Source organism: Rhinopithecus roxellana, chromosome 15 (assembly GCF_007565055.1).
Source record: "Rhinopithecus roxellana isolate Shanxi Qingling chromosome 15, ASM756505v1, whole genome shotgun sequence".
In the NCBI taxonomy this organism is placed as follows: domain Eukaryota; kingdom Metazoa; phylum Chordata; class Mammalia; order Primates; family Cercopithecidae; genus Rhinopithecus; species Rhinopithecus roxellana.
The window spans coordinates 58,361,662-58,383,734 of record NC_044563.1 but is presented as its reverse complement, the minus strand read 5'-3'; the positions used below and the strand labels follow the sequence as shown (position 1 = coordinate 58,383,734).

The window sequence follows — 22,073 nt, the reverse complement described above, 5'->3', positions numbered from 1 at the left end:
AGATGAGAAATTACTTAATGGTTACAATGTTCATCATTTGAGTGATGGTTACAATAAAAACAGATTTCACCAATATGCAATGTATCCATTTAACAAAATGGCACTTGTACTCCCTAAATCTATATTAAAGAAAGTACAAAGAACTATGCCTCACAGAATGGTTGTGAGGATTAAAGGAGATGGTGTTTGGCATATAGTAGGTGCATAGTAAATGGCAGGATTATTGAATGGCTATTATCATTAGCTATGAACTTCATGGCTATTATCATTAGCTATGAAGTTCACTAGTATAAATTGGTATCAGTTTTTTGAGAGGTAGTGTGGAAGAACAGAAAGGATGGACTTTGGATTCAGGCAGACCTGGGTTTGAATTTCTCTTACTAAACCTCTAACTTTGGGCAATTTACATAAACTTCTTTTTTTTTTTCTCATATGTAAAATAGAGCCAGTTATCTCAATAATGCCCCTGTCAGAGAGGGTTGTTGTAACGATTAATTGAAATAATATGGGCCAGGCCTGCTGGCTCACTCCTGTCTGTAATCCCAGCACTTTGGGAGGCCAAGGCAGAAAGATTGCTTGAGGCAAGGAGTTCGAGACAGCATGGGCAATACGGTGAGATCTGGTCTCTTAAAAAAAAAAAATTAAAAAAACAAGTAGTATGCGTAAAGTGCCTAGCAAATAGGATGTACTCAATAAATTGTAGTAACAATGCTATTTTAAATAATATTTATTAATACACAATATATTCTGTCACTTTCATGAAACAGCTCTCAGTTGTTTACATCAGAGACCCCTGACCCACTGCTCTCACCATCCACCCCAGGCTCTGATATCTTAAGCTACTCACATGCTATAGATTTTGCCCTGTGACTTCAGTTTTTTGGCAGTTATGCAGTCCTTGCTTGGTTCCTGGCTCATGGGAGTATTTTTGTTACCCCACTGCAGCGTCTGTGTCCTCATTCATTCATTAGCTTGCGTCACAACCCTCCTCTTCCACTTGCAGGGCCAGGGTTGCTCTTCATTTGCTGATGGGGGGAGAGGGTAATTGTAGATACAGTCCCAAAATAGATTACTATTGTCCTGATAAATAATGCCAAGCATTGCAGGGGAGAGGATGCACATTTCCCAGAGCTGACAGGGAGAGTTCATACCACAACTTGAATGTCTTCCAGAAATTTGTCAACTCTTAAGTCTGGCTTTTAGATAATTAAATGCATAGTTATTGTAGAGACTCAGAAATCTGAACAACTCAAATGAGAAAGCAGTCTCAATTTGATTTTTTTTCCCATCCAGTACCTCTTCTATATGAAGTAACCCATTTAAAAATACATTCTGTTCACTCTCATTTCTATTCTGTTTGTTGTGGTTAATAGATCCCAGCCCTGGAGGGACTTTAGAGTCATCTGATCTAACTTCAAGGTACATGGCCAGTAGTTGGGGGAGCTGGTCTGACCTCTCCTGGGGCCCCAGTTTCCTACTCTGTCTTTTATGCTGAGTATTAGGTTAAGTATATTGTACACATACTTTACAAAGTCTTTTAGTACCTGATTCAATTGTGCTTTTGGAATCATCTGCACATTTTGCCCTTCTGTCTATTCACATCCTTCCCAATCTTCATAGTCTCACATCCTCTGCAAGACTTTTCCTAAGTTTTATCTTTCCTGCTTCTAATTTCCTAAGCATTAACACCTTCATTTATGTGAGAAAAGGTGTAGAATAGTGGGGAAATTATGGATTTTGGTGTCAGAGAAACCCAAGACCCTATGCTAGCTTCGATAGTAGTTGTGTGACTTTGGGTAGGTTACTTAATCTGTTTCCTCAACTGTAAAGTGGGGATAATAATGCTTATCTTGTAAAGGTATTATGATTTAGACACATGGTAGGTGCTCAGCAAAGTAGATGTGGGTGCTTAATATATGGTAGCAATGATTATCATTTATTCATCAAAACAAACCTTGATTGTCTACAATGTGCCTGAGAGGAAAATGATATGACCCTTGCTCTGAGGATCTCTTGGTCTAGCATAGGGGTTCTTGGGTGATGATAAGAGTTTTGTTGAATCTCCTGAAGTAGTAGGCAAACTCTTTGTATATCCATGCCTATATGCATTGTCTAGGAAGAGGGCTCATGATTGAGCAGATCCGCAGCAACATCTATAACTGCAAAAGCTAAGGATTTCTCCTAGCCATCTCCCCCTGGATTTCCTGCCAGGCATGCTTGTTGTTCACACCACCTATTTTGACTTCCTCATACAATGCCTGCAATATTGCTTAGCTGTTTAATACAAATGTATGTCTGTGTCTCCAGCCATCCAAATGGCTGAAGGACAGAGATTATGCATACATTTTTTGATAGCTTTATTGAAATATAGTTCACATAACCTACAATTCACCTATTTAAAGTGTGCAATTCTGTAGCTTTATTATATTCACAGAGTTGTACAACCATTACTACAATCAGTTTGAGGACATCATCCCAAAAAAGAAACTCCAGGCCGGGCGCGGTGGCTCAAGCTTGTAATCCCAGCACTTTGGGAGGCCGAGACGGGCGGATCACGAGCTCAGGAGATCGAGACCATCCTGGCTAACACAGTGAAACCCCGTCTCTACTAAAAAATACAAAAAAACTAGCTGGACGAGGTGGCGGGCGCCCGTAGTCCCAGCTACTCGGGAGGCTGAGGCAGGAGAATGGCGTGAACCTGGGAGGCAAAGTTTGCAGTGAGCTGAGATCCGGCCACTGCACTCCAGCCTGGGCGACAGAGCGAGACTCCGTCTCAAAAAAAAAAAAAAAAAAAGAAACTCCATACCCCTTGGCTGTCATCCCCAGCTCCCCAGACCTTCCAGCCCCAGACAGCCACTAATCGACCTCCTTTCTCCATAGATTTGGCTCTTCTGGATATTTCACAGAAATGGAATCATATAATATTTGATCCTCTCTGACTGGTTTCTTTTATTTAGTATGATGTTTTCAAGATTCATCCCTGTAGTTACATTTTGTTTTTATATACTCTTTAACATTCAGCATAGCAGTTGGCATATAAGCCTTTTTTTTTTTTTTTTTTTAACTTGAGACAGGGTCTCATTCTGTCACCCCAGGCCGGAGTGCAGTGGCATGGTCATGGCTCACTGCAGCCTCAGCCCCCTGGGTCCAAGTGATCCTCCTACCTCAGCCTCCTGAGTAGCTGGGATCACAGGCGTGCACCACCACGCCTGGCTAATTTTTTAATTTTTGTAGAGAAAGGGTCTCCCTATGTTGGCCAGATTGGTCTCAAAATCCTAGGCTCAAGTGATCTTCCCACTTTGGCCTCCGAAAATGCTTGGATTGTAGGCATTAGCCACTACACCTGGCTTATAACAGACTTTTTAAAAATAAGCTTTATTTTATAATAGTTTGAGATTTACAGAAAACTTGCAAAGACGGTACACAGAGTTCTCGTATATCCCAATTTCCTCTATTACTATTATCTTTACATTAGTGTGGTTTATTTATTTATTTATTTATTTATTTATTTTATTTTTTTTTTGAGACGGAGTCTCGCTCTGTCGCCCAGGCTGGAGTGCAGTGGCCGGATCTCAGCTCACTGCAAGCTCCGTCTCCCGGGTTTACGGCATTCTCCTGCCTCAGCCTCCCGAGTAGCTGGGACTACAGGCGCCCGCTACGTCGCCCGGCTAGTTTTTTGTATTTTTTAGTAGAGATGGGGTTTCACCGGGTTAGCCAGGATGGTCTCGATCTCCTGACCTCGTGATCCGCCCGTCTCGGCCTCCCAAAGTGCTGGGATTACAGGCTTGAGCCACCGCGCCCGGCTTATTTATTTATTTTTTGAGACAGAGTCTTGCTCTGTTGCCCAGACTGGAGTGCAGTGGTGTGATCTCTGCTCACTGCAACCTCTGGCCCCTGAGTTCAAGCGATTCTGCTACCTCAGCCTCCCAAGTAGCTGGGATTACAGGCACGCACCACCACCCCTGGCTAATTTTTGTATTTTTAGTAGAGATGGGGTTTCACCATGTTGGCCAGGCTGGTCTTGAACTTCTGGCCTCAAGTGATCCACCTGCCTTGGCCTCCCAAAGTATTGGGATTACAGGCTTGAGCCTCTGCACCTGGCCTAGCATGATTATTTTTTTATAATTAATGAGCTAGTGTTGGTATATTATATTAACTAATGTCCATACTTTATTGAAATTTCCTTAATTTTTCTCTGGTATCCTTTTTCTGTTCCAGATCCCATTCAGGATATTATATTTTATTTAGTTGTCATCTTTTCCTTAGGCTCCTCTTGACTGATAGTTTCTCAGATTTTCCTTGTTTTTGCATACTAGACTTTTCATACATCCATGTTGAAAGAATTAAAATTGTTATCCATAGTGGGCATGATTTTCTCTTTATGTTGTGGGACCTTAAGAACAGACATTTTTTGTTTCTTTCCTGTAAAACAAACAAACAAAAGAACAGACGTTTGCTTGGGAGGCTGAGGCAAGGGAATTGCTTGAGTCCGGGAGATCGAGGCTGCAATTGCTATCATTATATTTGTTTTTTTGTTCTTTCCTTCATTGTGAAGGATCATTATCACTGTTTTTTTTATTTTATTTTTATTTTTTGAGACGGAGTCTTGCTCTGTTGCCCAGGCTAGAGTGCAGTGGCAAGATCTCGGCTAACTGCAACCTCCTTCTCCTGGATTCAAGCGATTCTCCTGCCTCAGCCTCCTGAATAGCTGGGATTACAGATGCCCACCACCATGCCTGGTTGATTTTTGTATTTTTAGTAGAGACGGGGGTTTCACAATCTTGGCCAGGCTGGTCTCGAGCTCCTTACCTCCTGATCCACCCACCTTGGCCTCCCAAAGTTCTGGGATTATAGGCGTGAGCCACCTATCACTGTTATTGAAAGAGACAGTGTGCTGTAATAGAGGCATAGCTTTTGTAGTAAGTCAGTCCTCTTTTTTTTTTTTTTGAGACGGCGTCTCATTCTGTGGCCCAGGCTGGAGTAGAATGGCGCAGTCTCGGCTCACTGCAACCTCCGCCTCCTGGGTTCAAGCAATTCTTCTGCCTCAGACTCCTGAGTAGCTGGGATTACAGGCACGCGCCACCACACCTGGCTAATTTTTGTATTTTTAGTACAGACAATACCATGTTCGTCAGGCTGGTCTTGAACTCCTGACCTGGTGATCTGCCCGCCTCTACCTCCCAAAGTGCTGGGATTACAGGCGTGAGCCACCACACCTGGCCATTAAGTCAGTCCTTTTAGCAGCTTATTAGGTAAAATTTTTTGGAATATAACCTCTCTGGGTCTCAGTTGCTTTACTTGTAAAATTGTCTTGCAGTGTTTTGAGAATTAAAGAAGACTTAATAAAGCCCCTCTCATGATGCTGTGCGTGGCAGATGCATAGTAATTATTGATTGATATTAGAAAAAAAATGGGTTAAGTTGGAAATGGTAAACAGTGAAAAAGCAGTGTGGGAGGGGAACTTCTGTTTCTTGAGCATTTACTGTAGTGGGTAGAATGGGAACGATGACCTTGGTTTGTTTGCATGCTTGGTGTTAATTGTAGGACAGCTTCTTCGCTAGATAAAAGCATTTTTGTCCTCTTTTGGTTTGTGTACTGTGGGTTTCTTGCCTCTCTGAGAAGACATACTTAGAGGTCTATAAATGCTTAAGATTTTCCTAACATGGCTGTTTTGCTGTAGGTGCTGTGCCTGAGGAATAATACCATTTTTAAGCAAGCCTTTTCTCTCTTAAGGTAAGGATATTAATAACAATAATTAAAGGTAGGTAACATTTGCCTTTGGCTTCATAGTTCACACAGCATTTCTTCATCGTATTTACTTACTTGCATGTCTATAAGCACATCAAGCATCTCTCCTGCTACCTTGCTCCTTCTCAATTCTCAGTTAATAGCATCTCCATTCATCTAGTTGCTGAGGCCAAAATACTTGCAGTTAATCCTTGATGCTGTTAATTCTTTTTTTTTTTTTTTTTTTCCTTTTTGAGATAGAGTTTCACTCTGTCACCCAGGCTGGAGTGCAGTGGTGTGATCTTGGCTCATTGCAACCTCTGCTTCCCAGGTTCAAATGATTCTCCTGCCTCAACCTCCCAAGTAGCTGGGATTACAGGCACCTGCCATCATGCCCGGCTAAATTTTGTATTTTTATAGGGAGGGGGTTTCACCACGTTGGCCAGGCTGGTCTTAAACTCCTGACTGCAAGTGATCTGCCCACCTCGGCCTCCCAAATTGCTGGGATTACAGGTGTGGGCCCCCGCGTCCGGCCAGATGCTGTTAATTCTTCAGCAAAACTTGCTGGCTTTACTTTTGAAATATATACAGAACTTTTTTTTTTTTTTTAATTGAGACTGAGTCTCCCTCTGTTGCCTAGGCTGGAGTGCAGCGGCATGATCACAGCTCACTGCAGGCTTGATCTCCCAGGCTCAAGTGATTCTTCCACCTCAGCCTCCCAAGTAGCTGGGTCTATAGGCGTGTACCAGCATGCCCCATTAGTTTTCGTATTTTTTGTAGAGACAGTGTTTTGCTATGTTGCCCAGGCTGGTCTTGAACTCCTGAGCTCAAGTGATCCACCCAAAGTGCTGGGATTACAGGCATGAGCCACTGTGCCGGACCTAGAACCATTTCTTTCTCCAGTTTTTGCCTCATGCTTTCTGTTTTGCTAAACCACTACGGATCAGCTCCTTGTCTTCTCATTGCCTTTACTACCATCACTTTGCCTCCCAACTGGTCTCCCTATGTTTACCTTTGTCTTCAGTTCTTCACAGTAAAGCAGAGTGATTTTTTTTTTAAAAGATACCTAACATTATGAACATAAGAATGATTCTTTTAAAGCCAAGTTAGCTCACATCACTCCTTTGCTCCAAATTCTCCAGTGGTATCCCATCTTACTGAAAATAAAACCTGCAATCTTTACCATGGCCTATAGGACCTTCCATAATCTGTATCCTCATTTTATACTACTTACTTAGCATTAGCTACACTGTGGTTTCCTATTCCTTGATAATCTAAGCACCTTCCCACCCTAGGATCTTTGCACATTCTTTCCTCAGATATCCATATGGCTTGCCGTGTATTTTATTCAGGTTTCTGCCCAAATGTCATCCCAGCCAAGAGGCCTTCCCTGACTACTCTGTGTAAAATATACACCCATCCATCAATCTCTGTTCCCTTGCTTTGCTTTATTTTTCTTTATAGCAGATGTCACCATCTGACACATTTTGTATATATAAAAATGTTTAACTGTCTTTCCTTGCCCCCTAAAAATAAGCATCATGGGGATACAGACTTTTAGTTTTGTGTACTGCCCTATTCCTAGGCCTAGAATGGTATCTGACACATAGTAGGCATTTAATAAATATGTGTTAAATGTATGAATTGACCCTCATAGTGATCTGGTAAAACAGATAATATTATCTCAATTTTATATAAATAACTGGGGTCTGTTGTTTTAACATGATGGAGCTAATTTGGGTTGGAGTTAGGATTCAAATCCAAGTTGTCTTTTTTTTTTTCCCAACTGTTCTGTATATAAAGTGCAACCTCCCATTGTTTTTCTTTTTTCTTTATTTTTTGAGACAGAATCTCTTTAGCCTAGGCTGGAGTGTAATGGCACTGTCTCAGTTCACTGCAACCTCTACCTCCCAGGTTTAAGCAATCCTCCTGCCTCAGCCTCCTGAGTAGCTGGGATTACAGGCACCCACCACCATGTCTGGCTAATTTTTCTATTTTTAGTAGAGATGGGGTTTCACCATGTTGACCTGGCTGGTTTCAAACTCCTGACCTCAAGTGATCCATGCTCCTCAGCCTCCCAAACTTCTGGTATTACAGGCATGAGCCACTGTGCCCGGGCTCCCCATTGTTTTTCTCTAGGTGCTGATGAAATACATTTGGTGGTTTATTTCTCTGTTCAGCAGCAAATATGCACCAAGTGTCTTTTGTGTGTGGCAACCACAGGATATAAAATGATGTATCGTATATCTTCCTGAACTACTTGGCACTCATGATCCTGGATGATTTCTTGATTCCTTAACACTTATTGAGGGCTTTCTCCCTTTATTTCCCTTCTAACTTTTAATTTTTTTTTCTTAATCCCAAATGTGATAGTATCCCCTTCCATCTTAATCTATTATCCTATCTTAATCAGTCAACTGCTATTTGATAAGCACCTCCTATGGCACCATGCTATTTTTCGTTATCTTTAATCTTCACAAAAAACACTACAAGACAAATATAAATATCATTTTACAAAAGAGGAAACTGACTCAGAGTTTAAGATACATTTTCAGTCCCATGAGATTGCAATATTATTATCTGTATTTTTTTTTTTTGAGACGGAGTTTCACTCTTGTTGCCCAGGCTGGAGTACAGCAGCACAATCTCGGCTTACTGCAACCTCCGCCTCCCAAGTTCAGGCAATTCTCCTGCCTCAGCCTCCCGATTAGCTGGGATTATAGGTGCCCGCCACCAAACCCGAGTAATTTTTTGTATTTTTAGTAGAGATGGGGTTTTGCCATGTTGGGCAGGCTGGTCTTGAACTCCTGACCTCAGGTCATCTGCCTGCCTTGGCCTCCCAAAGTGCTGGGATTACAGACATGAGCCGCTGCGCCCGGCCACTTTTTTGCTTTTTAAAACTCACCTCAAAATAGTTTCACCTCCCTAGTAGAAGTGACAATACTTTCCTTTGTGTCCTATTTAATTTTGAACGTTTCTGTTCCGAATCAATACCATATTGTGGCTCACATTTGTTTACCAGCATCTTTCCCAACTAGACCATGGATAGAGACATCTTACTTATGTTTGCATTCTCAGGATGTGCACTTTGGCACACAGTAGGTGCTTATTAAAGTTTGTGGAAGGAAGAAGGGAAGGAAGGAGTAAGGAAACAGCATTGATGCATCTTTAGTGACAGAATATAAATTTTGAAAACTATGCAAATAAAGTATGGGTTTCTAATTGTATTCAACATACTTTCTCCCTCCTTTTAGGTTTAGAACTTCAAGAGAGAAGCCCATCTATTCTGTAGGTAAGCAGTTTTTACCTGATGTAGTTGGCCTACTTTAAGTGACCCTTTAGCACTCTATAATAATTTTGCCTAGAAGGAAGCCTACTATATCTTTGAGAACAGTGGCCTGAACCAAACCCCACCCCTTCATGTGTGCATGGAATAGAACCATGGGTGAGAACATAAAGTAGTGGTTAAGAGCAAGAGCTCTACAGTAAGTTTGGATTCCAACTGTACTACATATTTATTTGGTGATCTTTGGCTATTTCTCTGTAGCTTGGTTTCCTCACTTTAAAAAATGAGCAGGCTGTGAGGCCAGGCATGGTGGCTCACGCCTGTTATCCCAGCACTTTGGGAGGCCGAGGCGGGCGGATCACCTGAGGTCAGGAGTTTGACACCAGCCTGACCAACATGGTGAAACCTCGTTTTTGTATTTTTAGTAGAGTGGAGGTTGCAGTGAGCCAAGATCGCACCACTGCACTCCAACCTGGGCGACAGAGCGAGACTCTGTCTCAAAAAAAAAAAAAAAAAAAAAGATATAAAATGCTCAAAAAGTAGCAGCTGTAATTGCTATTATTAATACTGCTACTATTCTAGACCTGTCTTGTATGTCCGTCATCAGGCTAGGACTTTTCTCACACTGTTTAATCCAAAATGAATGTCCATTCAGTCTGATTAACTCAATGGATTTCCATCTCTGTTTCAATCCAATTTCTTGCCATGTTTGCTTTGTCTATTATGTGAGAAATTTCAAGTGGAGTTGTTGGATTTTAGTGATGTTTGTCATGTGTCTAACAAGTATCAGAGATAAAGGAATGGAAGTAAGGAAGGGAACTACCATTTTTTACTTGATGCCTACTGTGTGCAAGGAAGTGTGGAAGAGGCTTTACATATATTAATTATTTTAGAAGGTGGCGGCAATGTGTAGGGAATCACCATTTCTACTGGACCTGAAGCCCAGCATCTCAAAATAATGGACTTCTTTTTATTTATACATTCTCTTGACAGGCATGTATCTTATTAGACTGTGTGTTAGATGCTGGGGCTACAAAATTAAGAGGATATTGTCCTTGCTGTTTAGTAGTTTTAGAAGCTTATTTTTTCTCCAGGAATAACCCAATGAACATTTCTTTACCCACCATTTAGATTCAACTTTTGTTAGCATTTTGTCATGTTAGCTTTTTTTTTTTTTTTTTTTTTTTTTTGAGGCGGAGTCTCGCTCTGTCGCCCGGACTGGAGTGCAGTGGCCGGATCTCAGCTCACTGCAAGCTCCGCCTCCCAGGTTTACGCCATTCTCCTGGCTCAGCCTCCTGAGTAGCTGGGACTACAGGCGCCTGCCACCTCGCCCGGCTAGTTTTTGTATTTTTTAGTAGAGACGGGGTTTCACTGTGTTAGCCAGGATGGTCTTGATCTCCTGACCTCGTGATCCGCCCGTCTCGGCCTCCCAAAAGTGCTGGGATTACAGGCTTGAGCCACCGCGCCCAGCCTCATGTTAGCTTTTTCTTTTTTTTTTTGAGACGGAGTCTGGCTCTGCCCCTCAGGCTGGAGTGCAGTGGCCGGATCTCAGCTCACTGCAAGCTCCGCCTCCTGGGTTTACGCCATTCTCCTGCCTCAGCCTCCCGAGTAGCTGGGACTACAGGTGCCCGCCACCTCGCCCGGCTAGTTTTTTGTATTTTTTAGTAGAGACGGGGTTTCACCGTGTTAGCCAGGATGGTCTTGATCTCCTGACCTCGTGATCCGCCCGTCTCGGCCTCCCAAAGTGCTGGGATTACAGGCTTGAGCCACCACGCCCGGCCCATGTTAGCTTTTTAAAAATCAGACATCATGGTACTTTACCCTTGAATACTTTAGCTTGGGTTTTTAGAAATAAGGATATTTTCTTTCTTTCTTTTTTTTTAAATTATAATTTAAGTTCTGGGTTACATGTGCAGAATGTGCAGTTTTGTTACATAGGCATACACATGCCCTGGTGGCTTACTGCACCCATCAACCCGTCACCTACATTAGGTATTTCTCCTAATGTTATCCCTCCCCTAGCCCCCCACCGCCCAACAGGCCGTGGTATGTGATGCTCTCCTCCCTGTGTCCATGTGTTTTCATTGTTCAACTCCACTTATGAGTGAGAACATGTGGTGTTTGGTTTTCTGTGTTTTTTGTGATAGTGGAGTGCCTGCAAAGAATATATTAAGCAGCACTTTGGATACACTGATCTTGAGCTAAAAATATAGGTGTGAGTTGAAACTATAAATATGAAAGTTATTATTTTGTCAATTTTAATTGAAGAATGAATGTGATCACTTAAGGAGAAAAGGTGGAGAAGAGACCCAGGGATCATATACTGAGGAATCTCAACCTTAAAAATCTGGGTAGAGGGAGAAAGGCTAATGAAGCGGAGAAAGAGAGACCAAAGTGGAGAAAACCTGGATAGTATAGTATCATGGCAAGCAAGAGGAGAGCGTTTCAAGAAGGAAAGAGTGGCCAACCATGTTATGGTTTCAACTGTGCTACTGAGAGATCAGGAAAAACATGAACATGATTGTATACTTGGATTTTAGCAATCTAGAGGTCATTGGTGACCTTGGAGCATAGTCTAGGTAGGTGGGGTGGATGGGTTGTAGAAATTAACAATGAGGTGACAAGTGAATGAAAGTCCAAGATTTAGGAAAAATCGACTGTAGACAATGCTTTAATAAAGTTTGAGACTGAATGGGTCAAGAAAATATTGGCAGGGACTGACGAGGGATGTAGGGGGAAGGAAAGGTTTTTAAAAAAATTGTTTGTCTCTTAATTATACTTTTTATTTTGAGAGATATAAAAATATAGAAAAGTAAAAGAGTAATATGTCAAATAAACCCAGAATTGGCAACTATTAACATTTTGTCAGACTTTCATTGTCTTTTTGGTATTCAAACAAAAAGGTCTATGTTCAGGTCCTCATTATTGTCTAGCCTTGGTCTTATCCCTTACCCTCCTCAACCATGGGCAAAGTTTATTTTGAATTGGTATATATTCTGAGGAAAGTCTTTTAAAAAAATTATTAGATTGGTGCAAAAGTAAAAATAATGGCAAAAACTGCACTTACTTTTGCACCAACCTAATACTATTAAAATATTCAACTGTTAAAAATTTGAAATGGATGCATATGGTAAGAATAAACTTAAACTGTACAGAAGGGTATATGACGAAAAGTTAAATTTTATTCCCCTTTCCCAGTCTTTTTTTTTTTTTTTGAGACGGAGTCTTGCTCTGTTGCCCAGACTGGAGTGCAGTGGCCTGATCTCAGCTCACTGCAAGGTCCGCCTCCTGGGTTGATGCCATTCTCCTGCCTCAGCCTCCTAAGTAGCTGGGACTACAGGCACCCACCACCATGGCCCGCTAATTTTTTATATTTTTTAGTAGAGACGGCGTTTCACTGTGTTAGCCAGAATGGTCTCGATCTCCTGACCTCGTGATCCACCCTCCTCGGCCTCTCAAAGTGCTGGGATTACAGGCGTGAGCCACCGCTCCCAGCCCTCTTTCCCAATCTTAACTCCCTCATGATATCCACTGATAGCAATTTCTTGTGTATCTTTCAGGAAGATTTTATATATATATGAAGATTTATATTATGTGTGTGTATGACTATATCTTAATGCTGGACATTTAGGTTGTTTTTAGTTTTTTGCTGTTTCAAAAAATGATACACCAGCCATTTTCATATGTCTTTGTAAACTTGTTCCTGTACATTTGTAAGATAAATTCCTGGAATTGAAATTGCTGAGTCAATGCATTATGAATTAGAGATTTTGATAAGTATTGCCAGACTATCCACCAGAGAAGTTGTATTAATTTACATTTCTATTTTCCGGCTCAAACTGAGTTTTATAAAACATTTATTGTTAGCTGGAAGCACTGGCATGGACTTGTAGTTCCAGCTCCACGGAAAGCTGAAGTCCCAGAATGGTCCTTTGAGCCCAGGAGTTTGAGACTGTACTGCACTTTCATTTTGTCTGTGAATAGATGCCACACTCTAGCCTGGGTGACAAAGCAGGATCCCATGTCTATATATGTATGTGTATTTTTTTTTTTTTTGAGATGGGGTCTGGCTCTGTCACCCAGGCTGGTGTGCAGTGGTGCGATCTCGGCTCACTGCAAGCTCTGCCTCCTGGGTTCATGCCATTCTCCTGCCTCAGCCTCCCGAGTAGCTGGGACTACATGTGCCCACCACCATGCCCAGCTAATTTTTTGTATTTTTAGTAGAGACGGAGTTTCACCGTGTTAGCCAGGATGGTCTCGATCTCCTGACCTTGTGATCCGCCTGCCTCGGCCTCCCAAAGTGCTGGGGTTACAGGCGTGAGCCACCGCGCCCGGCCTTTTTTTTTTTGAGACTGAGACACGTTCTGTCACCCAGCCTGGAGTACAGTGGCACGATCTTGGCTCACTGCAACTTCTACCTCCTGGGTTCAAGAGATTCCCCTGCCTCAGCCTCCCAAGTAGATGGGACTACAGGCATGCGCCACCATGCGTGGCTTTTTGTATTTATTAGTAGAGACAGTTTCACCATGTTGGCCAGGTTGGTCTCTAACTCCTGACCTCAGGTGATTCACCCACCTCGGCCTCCCATTGTGCTAAAATTACAGGTGTGAGCCATTGCACCTGGCCTAAAAAAATATTTTTTTTTGTTAGTGAAAATTATGTCTCGTTTTAATTTGCGTGTATTGAGTTTGTCATCTTTTCATATGGTTGTTTGCCATTTGTATTTCTTTCCTAATGAATTGCCTATTTATTTATTTATTTATTTATCTTTAAGAGTCTCACTCTGTCACCCAGGCTAGAGTGCACTGGCATGATCTCGGCTCACTGCAACCTCTGCCTGTTGGGTTCAAGTGGTTCTCCTGCCTCAGCCTCCTGAGTAGTTGGGACTTTGTGTTTTTTTTTTTTTTTTTTTTTTTTTTTAGACGGAGTCTCGCTCTGTCACCCAGGCTGGAGTGCAGTGGCCGGATCTCAGCTCACTGCAAGCTCTGCCTCCGGGGTTCACGCCATTCTCCTGCCTCAGCCTCCCGAGTAGCTGGGACTACAGGTGCCCGCCACCTCGCCCAGCTAGTTTTTTGTATTTTTTAGTAGAGACGGGGTTTCACCGTGTTAGCCAGGATGGTCTCGATCTCCTGACCTTGTGATCCGCCTGTCTCGGCCTCCCAAAGTGCTGGGATTACAGGCTTGAGCCACTGCGCCCGGCCCTTTGTGTTTTTTTATTAAACAGAAGCTTTAGATTTTTATATAGTTATATTTATTAATCTTTGATTTCTAGATTGTTTCATGCTTAAAAAGATATTTTCTACTCTGAGATTATTTTGAAAAGTCCTTCATGTTACCTTCTGATGTATATTTTTTCTTTTAAATATGTGGTCCAGACCAGGTGTAATGGCTTACGCCTATAACCTCAGCACTTTGGGAGGTTGAAGGGAAGATCACCTGAACCCAGGAGTTCAAGACCAGCCTGGACAAAATAGGGAGACCCTATCTCTACAAAAAATAAAATAATGGCTGGGCGCGGTGGCTCAAGCCTGTAATCCCAGCACTTTGGGGGGCCGAGATGGGCGGATCACGAGGTCAAGAGATGGAGACCATCCTGGCTAACATGGTGAAACCCCGTCTCTACTAAAAAATACAAAAAAAACTAGCTGGGCGAGTAGTCCCAGCTACTCGGGAGGCTGAGGCAGGAGAATGGCATGAACCCGGGAGGCGGAGCTTGCAGTGAGCTGAGATCCGGCCACTGCACTCCAGCCTGGACAACAGAGCGAGACTCCGTCTCCAAAAAAAAAAAAAAAAAAAAATTAGCCTGGTGGGATAACCAGTGCCTGTGGTCCCAGCTACTCAGAAGAAGAAGACTGAGGTGGGAGGATTGCATGAGTTAGATTGAAGTTGCAGTGAGCTATGATTGTGCCACTGTACTCTAGCCTGGGTGACAGCACAAGATCATGTCTCAAAAAGAAAAAAAAGAGTGAGGCCAGGCACGGTGGCTCACGCCTGTAATCCCAGCACTTTGGGAGGCTGAGGCCGGTGGATCACCTGAGGTCAGGAATTCGAGACCAGCCTGGCCAATATGGTGAAACCCCATCTCAACTAAAAATACAAAAATTAGCCAGGCCTGGGGATGCATGCCTGTAATCCCAACTGATTTGTTTTATGCGATCACCAGAGCCGGCGCCAGAGGAAAAGGCAAGTAGGCAAGATAAAAAAGGACACTTTATTACGTAGCCAATGTAAAGAAAGAGGAAGCGAGGTTCACTGGTCTCTGGCGGCGGAGGCCGAGGAAGTCACTCTAGCGGTTTTGTAAAACTTTATGGCCGGGCGCGGTGCCTCGCGCCTGCAGTGCCAGCACTTTGGGAGGACGAGGTTCCTGGGTCTCGCGTAGGAGGAGGGGCCGAGGAAGTTCGCGCCGTGAGCCCGCCGGGAGCGGCTTTATGTCCTGGGCCTGGGAGTGGGAGGGCAGTGAGCGGGACATAGGCGTGTCGGGGGCGGGGCGGTAGGCGCGGCTAGGTAAGTTTCGATTTTCTCCGTCCGACGTCAGACTGCGCCTGCGCAGTCGACCTGTGTCTTTCCCAGGCGCAGGAAAGTTGACAATGAAGAACCCGGAAATGCGCCATTTTAGTCCCTTTGTTCTTTTGTTCCCTCCCTCCCTCCGTCCAGACGCCAACTACTTGGGAGGCTGAGGCAGGAGAATTGCTTGAACCCGGGAGGCGGAGGTTGCAGTGAGCCAAGATGGCGCCATTGCACTCAAGCCTAGGCGACAGGAGAGAGTCTCTGTCTCAAGAAAAAAAAAAGTGAGGCTGGGCGTGGTGGCTTATGCCTGTAATCCTGGCACTTTGGGAGGCTGAGACGGATGGATCACTTGAGGTCAGGAGTTCCAGACCAGCCTGGTCAACATGGCGAAACTCTGTGTCTACTAAAAATACAAAAATTAGCCGGGTGTGGTTGCCACACGCCTGTAATCCCAGCTACTCAGGCAGCTGAAGGAGAATCCCTTGAACCTGGGAGGCGGAGGCTGCAGTGAGTCGAGATGTCTTGCCACTGCATGTCAGCCTGGATGACAGAGCAAGACCTGGTCTAATAAAGAAATAAAGAAATAAATAAGTGTTCCATCTGGAATTATAAGTGGGGCATGGATACAGTTTCTCCCCCTTAATGAATGAATGAAGTCAGTTGTTTCAACATTTATTAAAATATCCACGTTTTTGGCTGGGCACTGTGGCTCGTGCTTATAATCCCAGCACTTTGGGAGTTCGAGGTGGGTGGATCACCTGAGGTCAGGAGTTCACGACCAGCCTGACCAACATGGTGAAACCCCATCTCTACTAAAAATAGAAAAATTAGCCGGGTGTGGTGGTGCTCCTGTAATCTCAGCTACTCAGGAGGCTGAGGCAGGAGAATCGCTTGAACCTGAGAGGTGGAGGTTGCGGTGAGCCAAGACCGCGCCATTGCACTCCAGCCTGGGCAACAAGAGCGAAACTCCATCTCAAAAAAAGAAAAAAAAAAAATCCATGTTTTTTCAGGAAGTTTGAGAATGTAACCTTTATCATATTCTAAGTTCCTGTATAAATCTGGGATTTAAAAATTTTTTATTTAGAGTCAGGATCTCTCTTTGCTGCCCAGACTTTGATGCCATCACAGTTCACCACAGTCTTGAGTTCCTGGGTTCTAGGGATCCTTCCACCTTGGCCTCCCAAAGTGCTGAGATTACATGTGTGAGCCACAACACCCAGCCTAAGTCTAGGGATATTTTTTGTTTGTTTGTTTGTTTTTTTACTTAAAACATTTTAAACATAGAGACTAGGTCTCACTATGTAATCCTCCTGCCTCGGCCTCCCAAAGTGCTGGGACTGCTCACTCTGTCACCCGGGCTGGAGTGTAGTGGCACCATCACAGCTTACTGCAGCTTCAACCTCCCATGCTCGAGCCATCCTCCCACGTCAGCCTCCTCAGTAGCTGGGACTACAGGCCTGTGCTACCATGCCTGACTTTTAGTTGTTCTTGTTTTTATAGAGACAGGGTCTCCCTGTGTTACCCAGGCTGGTCTTGAAGTCCTGAGCTTAAACAGTCCTCCTGCCTTTGCTTCTCACACAGGCATGAGCCACTGGGCCTGGCTTGGAACTACTTTTTAAACTTCATTTTGTTTTATTAATCTGTATATATATTTGATGCCAGTATGAAATTGTTTTAAAGCTTTTTGGTTACTATAGTTTTATAGTATATTTTAGTTTTTTATTTTTGAGATGGAGTTTTGCTATTGTTGACCAGGCTAGAGTGCAATGGCACGATCTTGGCCAGCCTCAACCTCTGCCTCCCGGTTCAAGCGGTTCTCCTGCCTCAGCCTCTAGAGTAGCTGGAATTACAGGCATGGGCCACCATGCCTGGCTAATTTTGTATTTTTAGTAAAGGGTTTCTCCATGTTGGCCAGGCTAGTCTTGAACTCTCCACCTTAGGTGATCTGCCTGCATTGCCTCCCAGATTGCTGGGATTATAGGCGTGAGCCACCGCACCCAACCTGTAGTATATTTTAATATCTGGTAGCTACCTAATTCAGAGGTCATTTTTTATTTATTTTATTATTTTTTTTAGATGGAGTATCACTCTGTCACCCATGCTGGAGTGCACTGGTGCCATCTCGGCTCACTGCAACCTCCAGCTCCCAGGTTCAAGTGATTCTCCTGCTTCAGCCTCCTGAGCAGCCGGGATTACAGGTGTGTGCTACCATGCCTGGCTAATTGTTTTTGTATTTTTTTTAATAGAGCCGGGGTTTCACCATGTTGGCTAGGCTGGTCTGTAACTCCTGACCTCAGGTGATCCACCGGCTTGGGCCTCCCAAAGTGCTGGGATTACAGGCGTGAGCCACCAGGCCCAGCCTGTTTATTTTGTTTTTGAAGATGGCATCAAATAGGGCATGTTAAATTGCTATTGTAAAAGATGCAATAGGAATCCTTTTGAAAAGATATGTGGGGATAGGAGTATAATTTTTTCAACATTTTTCTTTTTTTTTTTTTTTTGTATTTTTTTTTTTTTAGTAGAGACGGGGTTTCACTGTTAGCCAGGATGGTCTCGATCTCCTGACCTCGTGATCCGCCCGTCTCGGCCTCCCAAAGTGCTGGGATTACAGGCTTGAGCCACCGCGCCCGGCCTCAACATTTTTCTATTTGGAGAAATTTAAGTTGTTACCAAGATTTTGCAGTGGAAACAACACTGTGATGAACATTCTTGTGCAATAATATTTGTGCCATTGTCTGATTACTTAGGGTACATTTCTGAAAGTAGAACTGTTGGGTCAAAGGAAACACACACTTTTAAAGCTATTGATTGATGTGTGTTACTAAATTGCTCTCCAGAAAGATGGCACCATTTTTTACTTCTCTATTTGAGAATCCTTTTTTATATACTCATCAACATAAAGTATTATTTTTAATATTTGCTAATATTATAGGTTAAAATATACTTTCCCTTGTGTTTGCAGTTTTCATGTCTTTGATTACTAGTTGGTTGCACATATTTTTGTACATTTGCTTGCTATTTATTTATTCTTTTCTTTGCCCATGTTTCAACTGTGGTTGGAGAATACTAGTCCTTAAAAGGTTCCAAGGCCCAGAATAACTCACTAATGTTGGCTCACCAAGATAATTTCCACTTGAAAGCACACAGCTTTCTTGGCATTTTTTATAGGTTCTTTCAGATATATATTTTTGTTGTTGTTTTTGTTTTTGAAAGAGAGAGGGTCTTGCTTGTAGTCCAGGCTTGAGTACAGTGGCATGATCATAGCTCCCTGCAGCCTCGAACTCCTGGGTTCAAGCAGGCCTCCTGCCTCAGCCTTTTGAGTAGCTGGGATTACAGGTATGCGCTACCATGCCCAGCTAATTTTTTATTTTTTCAATTTTTTGTGGAGACAGGGTCTTGCTGTGTTGCCTAGGCTGGTCTTGATTTCCTGGCCTCAAGTAATCCTCCCATCTCAGCCATCCAAAGTGTTGGGATTACAGGTGTCAGCCACTGCACCCAGCCTGAGATAACTTTAAAGTCAGAAATTTCAAAATGAAATTACAATGATACTCAGAAAGCAAGAGTAGGGAAAGTGCCCCATTCCTGCCTTCACCTATCCACTCCGTATATGGGCTCTGGGGACCATTCTAGCTGCTCTATCCAAGGAGGGTCTTGATCGTGGTGACCACCTTTTTCTTATTGATTTAAATATAAATAGACAGAAGTAAATATATAAAACTAGATCTAAAGAGACTAGATGAAGGGAACTTAGAGTGCTCTCATTACAGCATGAATAAAAAGGTAGAAGCAGAGAAGCATGGTATATTCAGATCCAAGTAGTTCAGTGTAATTAGAACAGCTGAAAGAAATTTGAAAAGAAATTTTGAAAAATGTGGGCAACTGCCAGGGACAAATCATTGCAGATTGTTTTGGTAAAATATCTTAAGAACCATTTTTGTTTTGTTTGTTTTGTTTTGTTTATAAATATACACTTACCGAGCACATACTGTTTGCCAGGTGATGGCATTTTTTCTGCCCTGGAGGGCCTTACAGTCTGTTGAGTGGAGAGAATAACCTGTAATTAGCTTCTTGGCTGGGGCTACCCCAATTTTTTTCTTTCCCTACCTGCATAGCCCTGCTAAAAATGCTTATCCCAATTCAGAATGAGAAATAATTAAAACAAAGTTGTTTATCCCCATCCTGGATTGATGGGTTTAGTTCTCAGTTTAATAAACAAGAACACTGAAGGACAGTTGTCTCTGGCGTATGTAAAGGAAAGGAGAATGCTGTGCGAAACGTCAGTGCGTGATTATGTCTTACAATTGTGATAACTGAAAGATTTTCAAAGCCTCCATTTGAAACCCTGGGGTTTTGTGTCTTTCGTCAGTGAAGAGTTGCGTTTTCTCTCAGGAGGCTGCAATGTTAATGTGATAGCAGGAAACCCACTTATTGACACAGAGTTGCGTTTTCTCTCAGGACGCTGCAATGTTAATGTGATAGCAGGAAACCCACTTATTGACACGTCGCAGGGGAAAGAATTCAGTTGAACTTACTGGAAATCAGAGGCTTTCAAACTTGTAAATTTTATAATTAAAACAACTGGCTAATTAAGCAGTTTAACCACTGGTAATTTGACCAAAACCTTTCATTTAAGGGGAGAATGGTTCATTTAACAGTGGTTTGAACCAGCTTCTTAATTAAGCAGCTGCTCTAATTATAGGAATTACTCCAAACCGAATTTTAAAATGCCACCTTGCCAAGGAATTCCAGTAGATAAGAGGCTGAGGCAAACATTTGCAGTACTTTCACCTACAATGTGTCATCATCTCAAATATCCTTTTGGTTCTGCTTTTTGAAATTACAGATAGATGATTGAGTTTCTATGTAATACTTAAAGATGGTGATTGACATGAGTTTTCTTTTTTATTTACACAAAATGTTTTTTTATATAATGGAGGCATGGTAGAGCTATCAGTATGATTTAAACTCTTGATCTTTGTATATTTAGGGCAGCAAAAGAGTTTCACAGAGATGGTAACATTTGAGCTGGCTCTGGAGGCTGTGTAGAATTTCACTGTCCAAGAGGTGTAGTCCCAGCAGGGTAAACACCCGAGGAAGGCACAGAGGCATGAGAACTGTGGCAAGAATATCAAGTGTAGCTCTGTGGCTGGGGAGCAGGGTTTAAAAAATCTAGAGGAGTGGGAGAATGAGATGAAATAGTTAGATCTAGATTATAAAATCAAGATTCTTTTTTTTTTTTTTTTTTTGAGACGGAGTCTCACTCTGTCGCCCAGGCTGGAGTGCAGTGGCCGGATCTCAGCTCACTGCAAGCTCTGCCTCCCGGGTTCACGCCATTCTCCTGCCTCAGCCTCCCGAGTAGCTGGGACTACAGGCGCCCGCCAGGTCGCCCGGCTAGTTTTTTGTATTTTTAGTAGAGACGGGGTTTCACCATGTTAGCCAGGATGGTCTTGATCTCCTGACCTCGTGATCCGCCCGTCTCGGCCTCCCAAAGTGCTGGGATTACAGGCTTGAGCCACCGCGCCCGGCCAAAATCAAGATTCTTAAGTGCTTACCTAAGAATTTCAAACTTTGGTCAGCAGAAACCATCAAAATTTTACCTTCTGTCTTGTTCATTGTTGTCTTTAGAGTGCCTGGCATAGTGCCTGACAAATAGTAAATACCTATATTTTAAAACAGTTGTCCAGCCTGGGCAACATGGCAAAACCTAATATCTACAAGAAATCCAAAAATTAACCTGGTGTGGTGGCACGCACCTGTAGTACCAGCTACTCAGGAGGTTGGGATGGGAGGATCATCTGAGCCCAGGGAGGTCAAGGTTGCAGTGACCGAGATCGTGCTATTGCCCCCCAGCCTGGGCAACAGAGCAAGATCCTGTCTCAAAACAAGCAAACAAACAATTGTGTGTGTGTAATAAATAAAGAGTTAATTAATGAGAGTAACATGATTAGATTTTTATTTTAAAAGGATTAATCGCCAGGTGCGGTGGCTCAAGCCTGTAATCCCAGCACCTTGGGAAGCCGAGACGGGCGGATCACGAGGTCAGGAGATCGAGACCATCCTGGCTAACACGGTGAAACCCCGTCTCTACTAAAAAAATACAAAAAACTAGCCGGGCGAGGTGGCGGGCGCCTGTAGTCCCAGCTACTCGGGAGGCTGAGGCAGGAGAATGGCGTAAACCCGGGAGGCGGAGCTTGCAGTGAGCTGAGATCCGGCCACTGCACTCCAGCCCGGGCGACAGAGCAAGACTCCGTCTCCAAAAAAAAAAATAAATAAAAATAAAAGGATTAATCTGTCAGTTCTCAAGGGAGGAATAGAGGAGAGGGATGTTGGAGGGTGTAGGTGCAGATCAACAACTTAGCAGGGGCTACCAATCTAATCTCCCCACTCCCTTCACATAACAACCAAAATGATCTTTTAAAAACATATATCAGACATGCTTTCCCTGCTTATGACTGTTCGGGATGAAATCCACACCTTTAACAAGGCCCAGCACAGTTGATTCCGACCACTACTCATTCTGGTTTCTTTCTTTTTTGAGACAATGTTTCACTCT

The 22,073-nt window shown here is 43.1% G+C and overlaps 1 protein-coding gene across 1 annotated transcript in view; it reads left to right on the top strand.

The window, feature by feature from the left end:
* Positions 1-22,073, top strand: part of MRPL48 (mitochondrial ribosomal protein L48) — an 84,774-nt gene that overhangs the window by 13,083 nt on the left and 49,618 nt on the right. The window contains exons 2-3 of the mRNA XM_030918346.1: positions 5,681-5,733; positions 8,982-9,019. Coding sequence (XP_030774206.1) covers positions 5,681-5,733; positions 8,982-9,019 — 91 coding nt within the window. The remainder of the gene's footprint in view (positions 1-5,680; positions 5,734-8,981; positions 9,020-22,073) is intronic.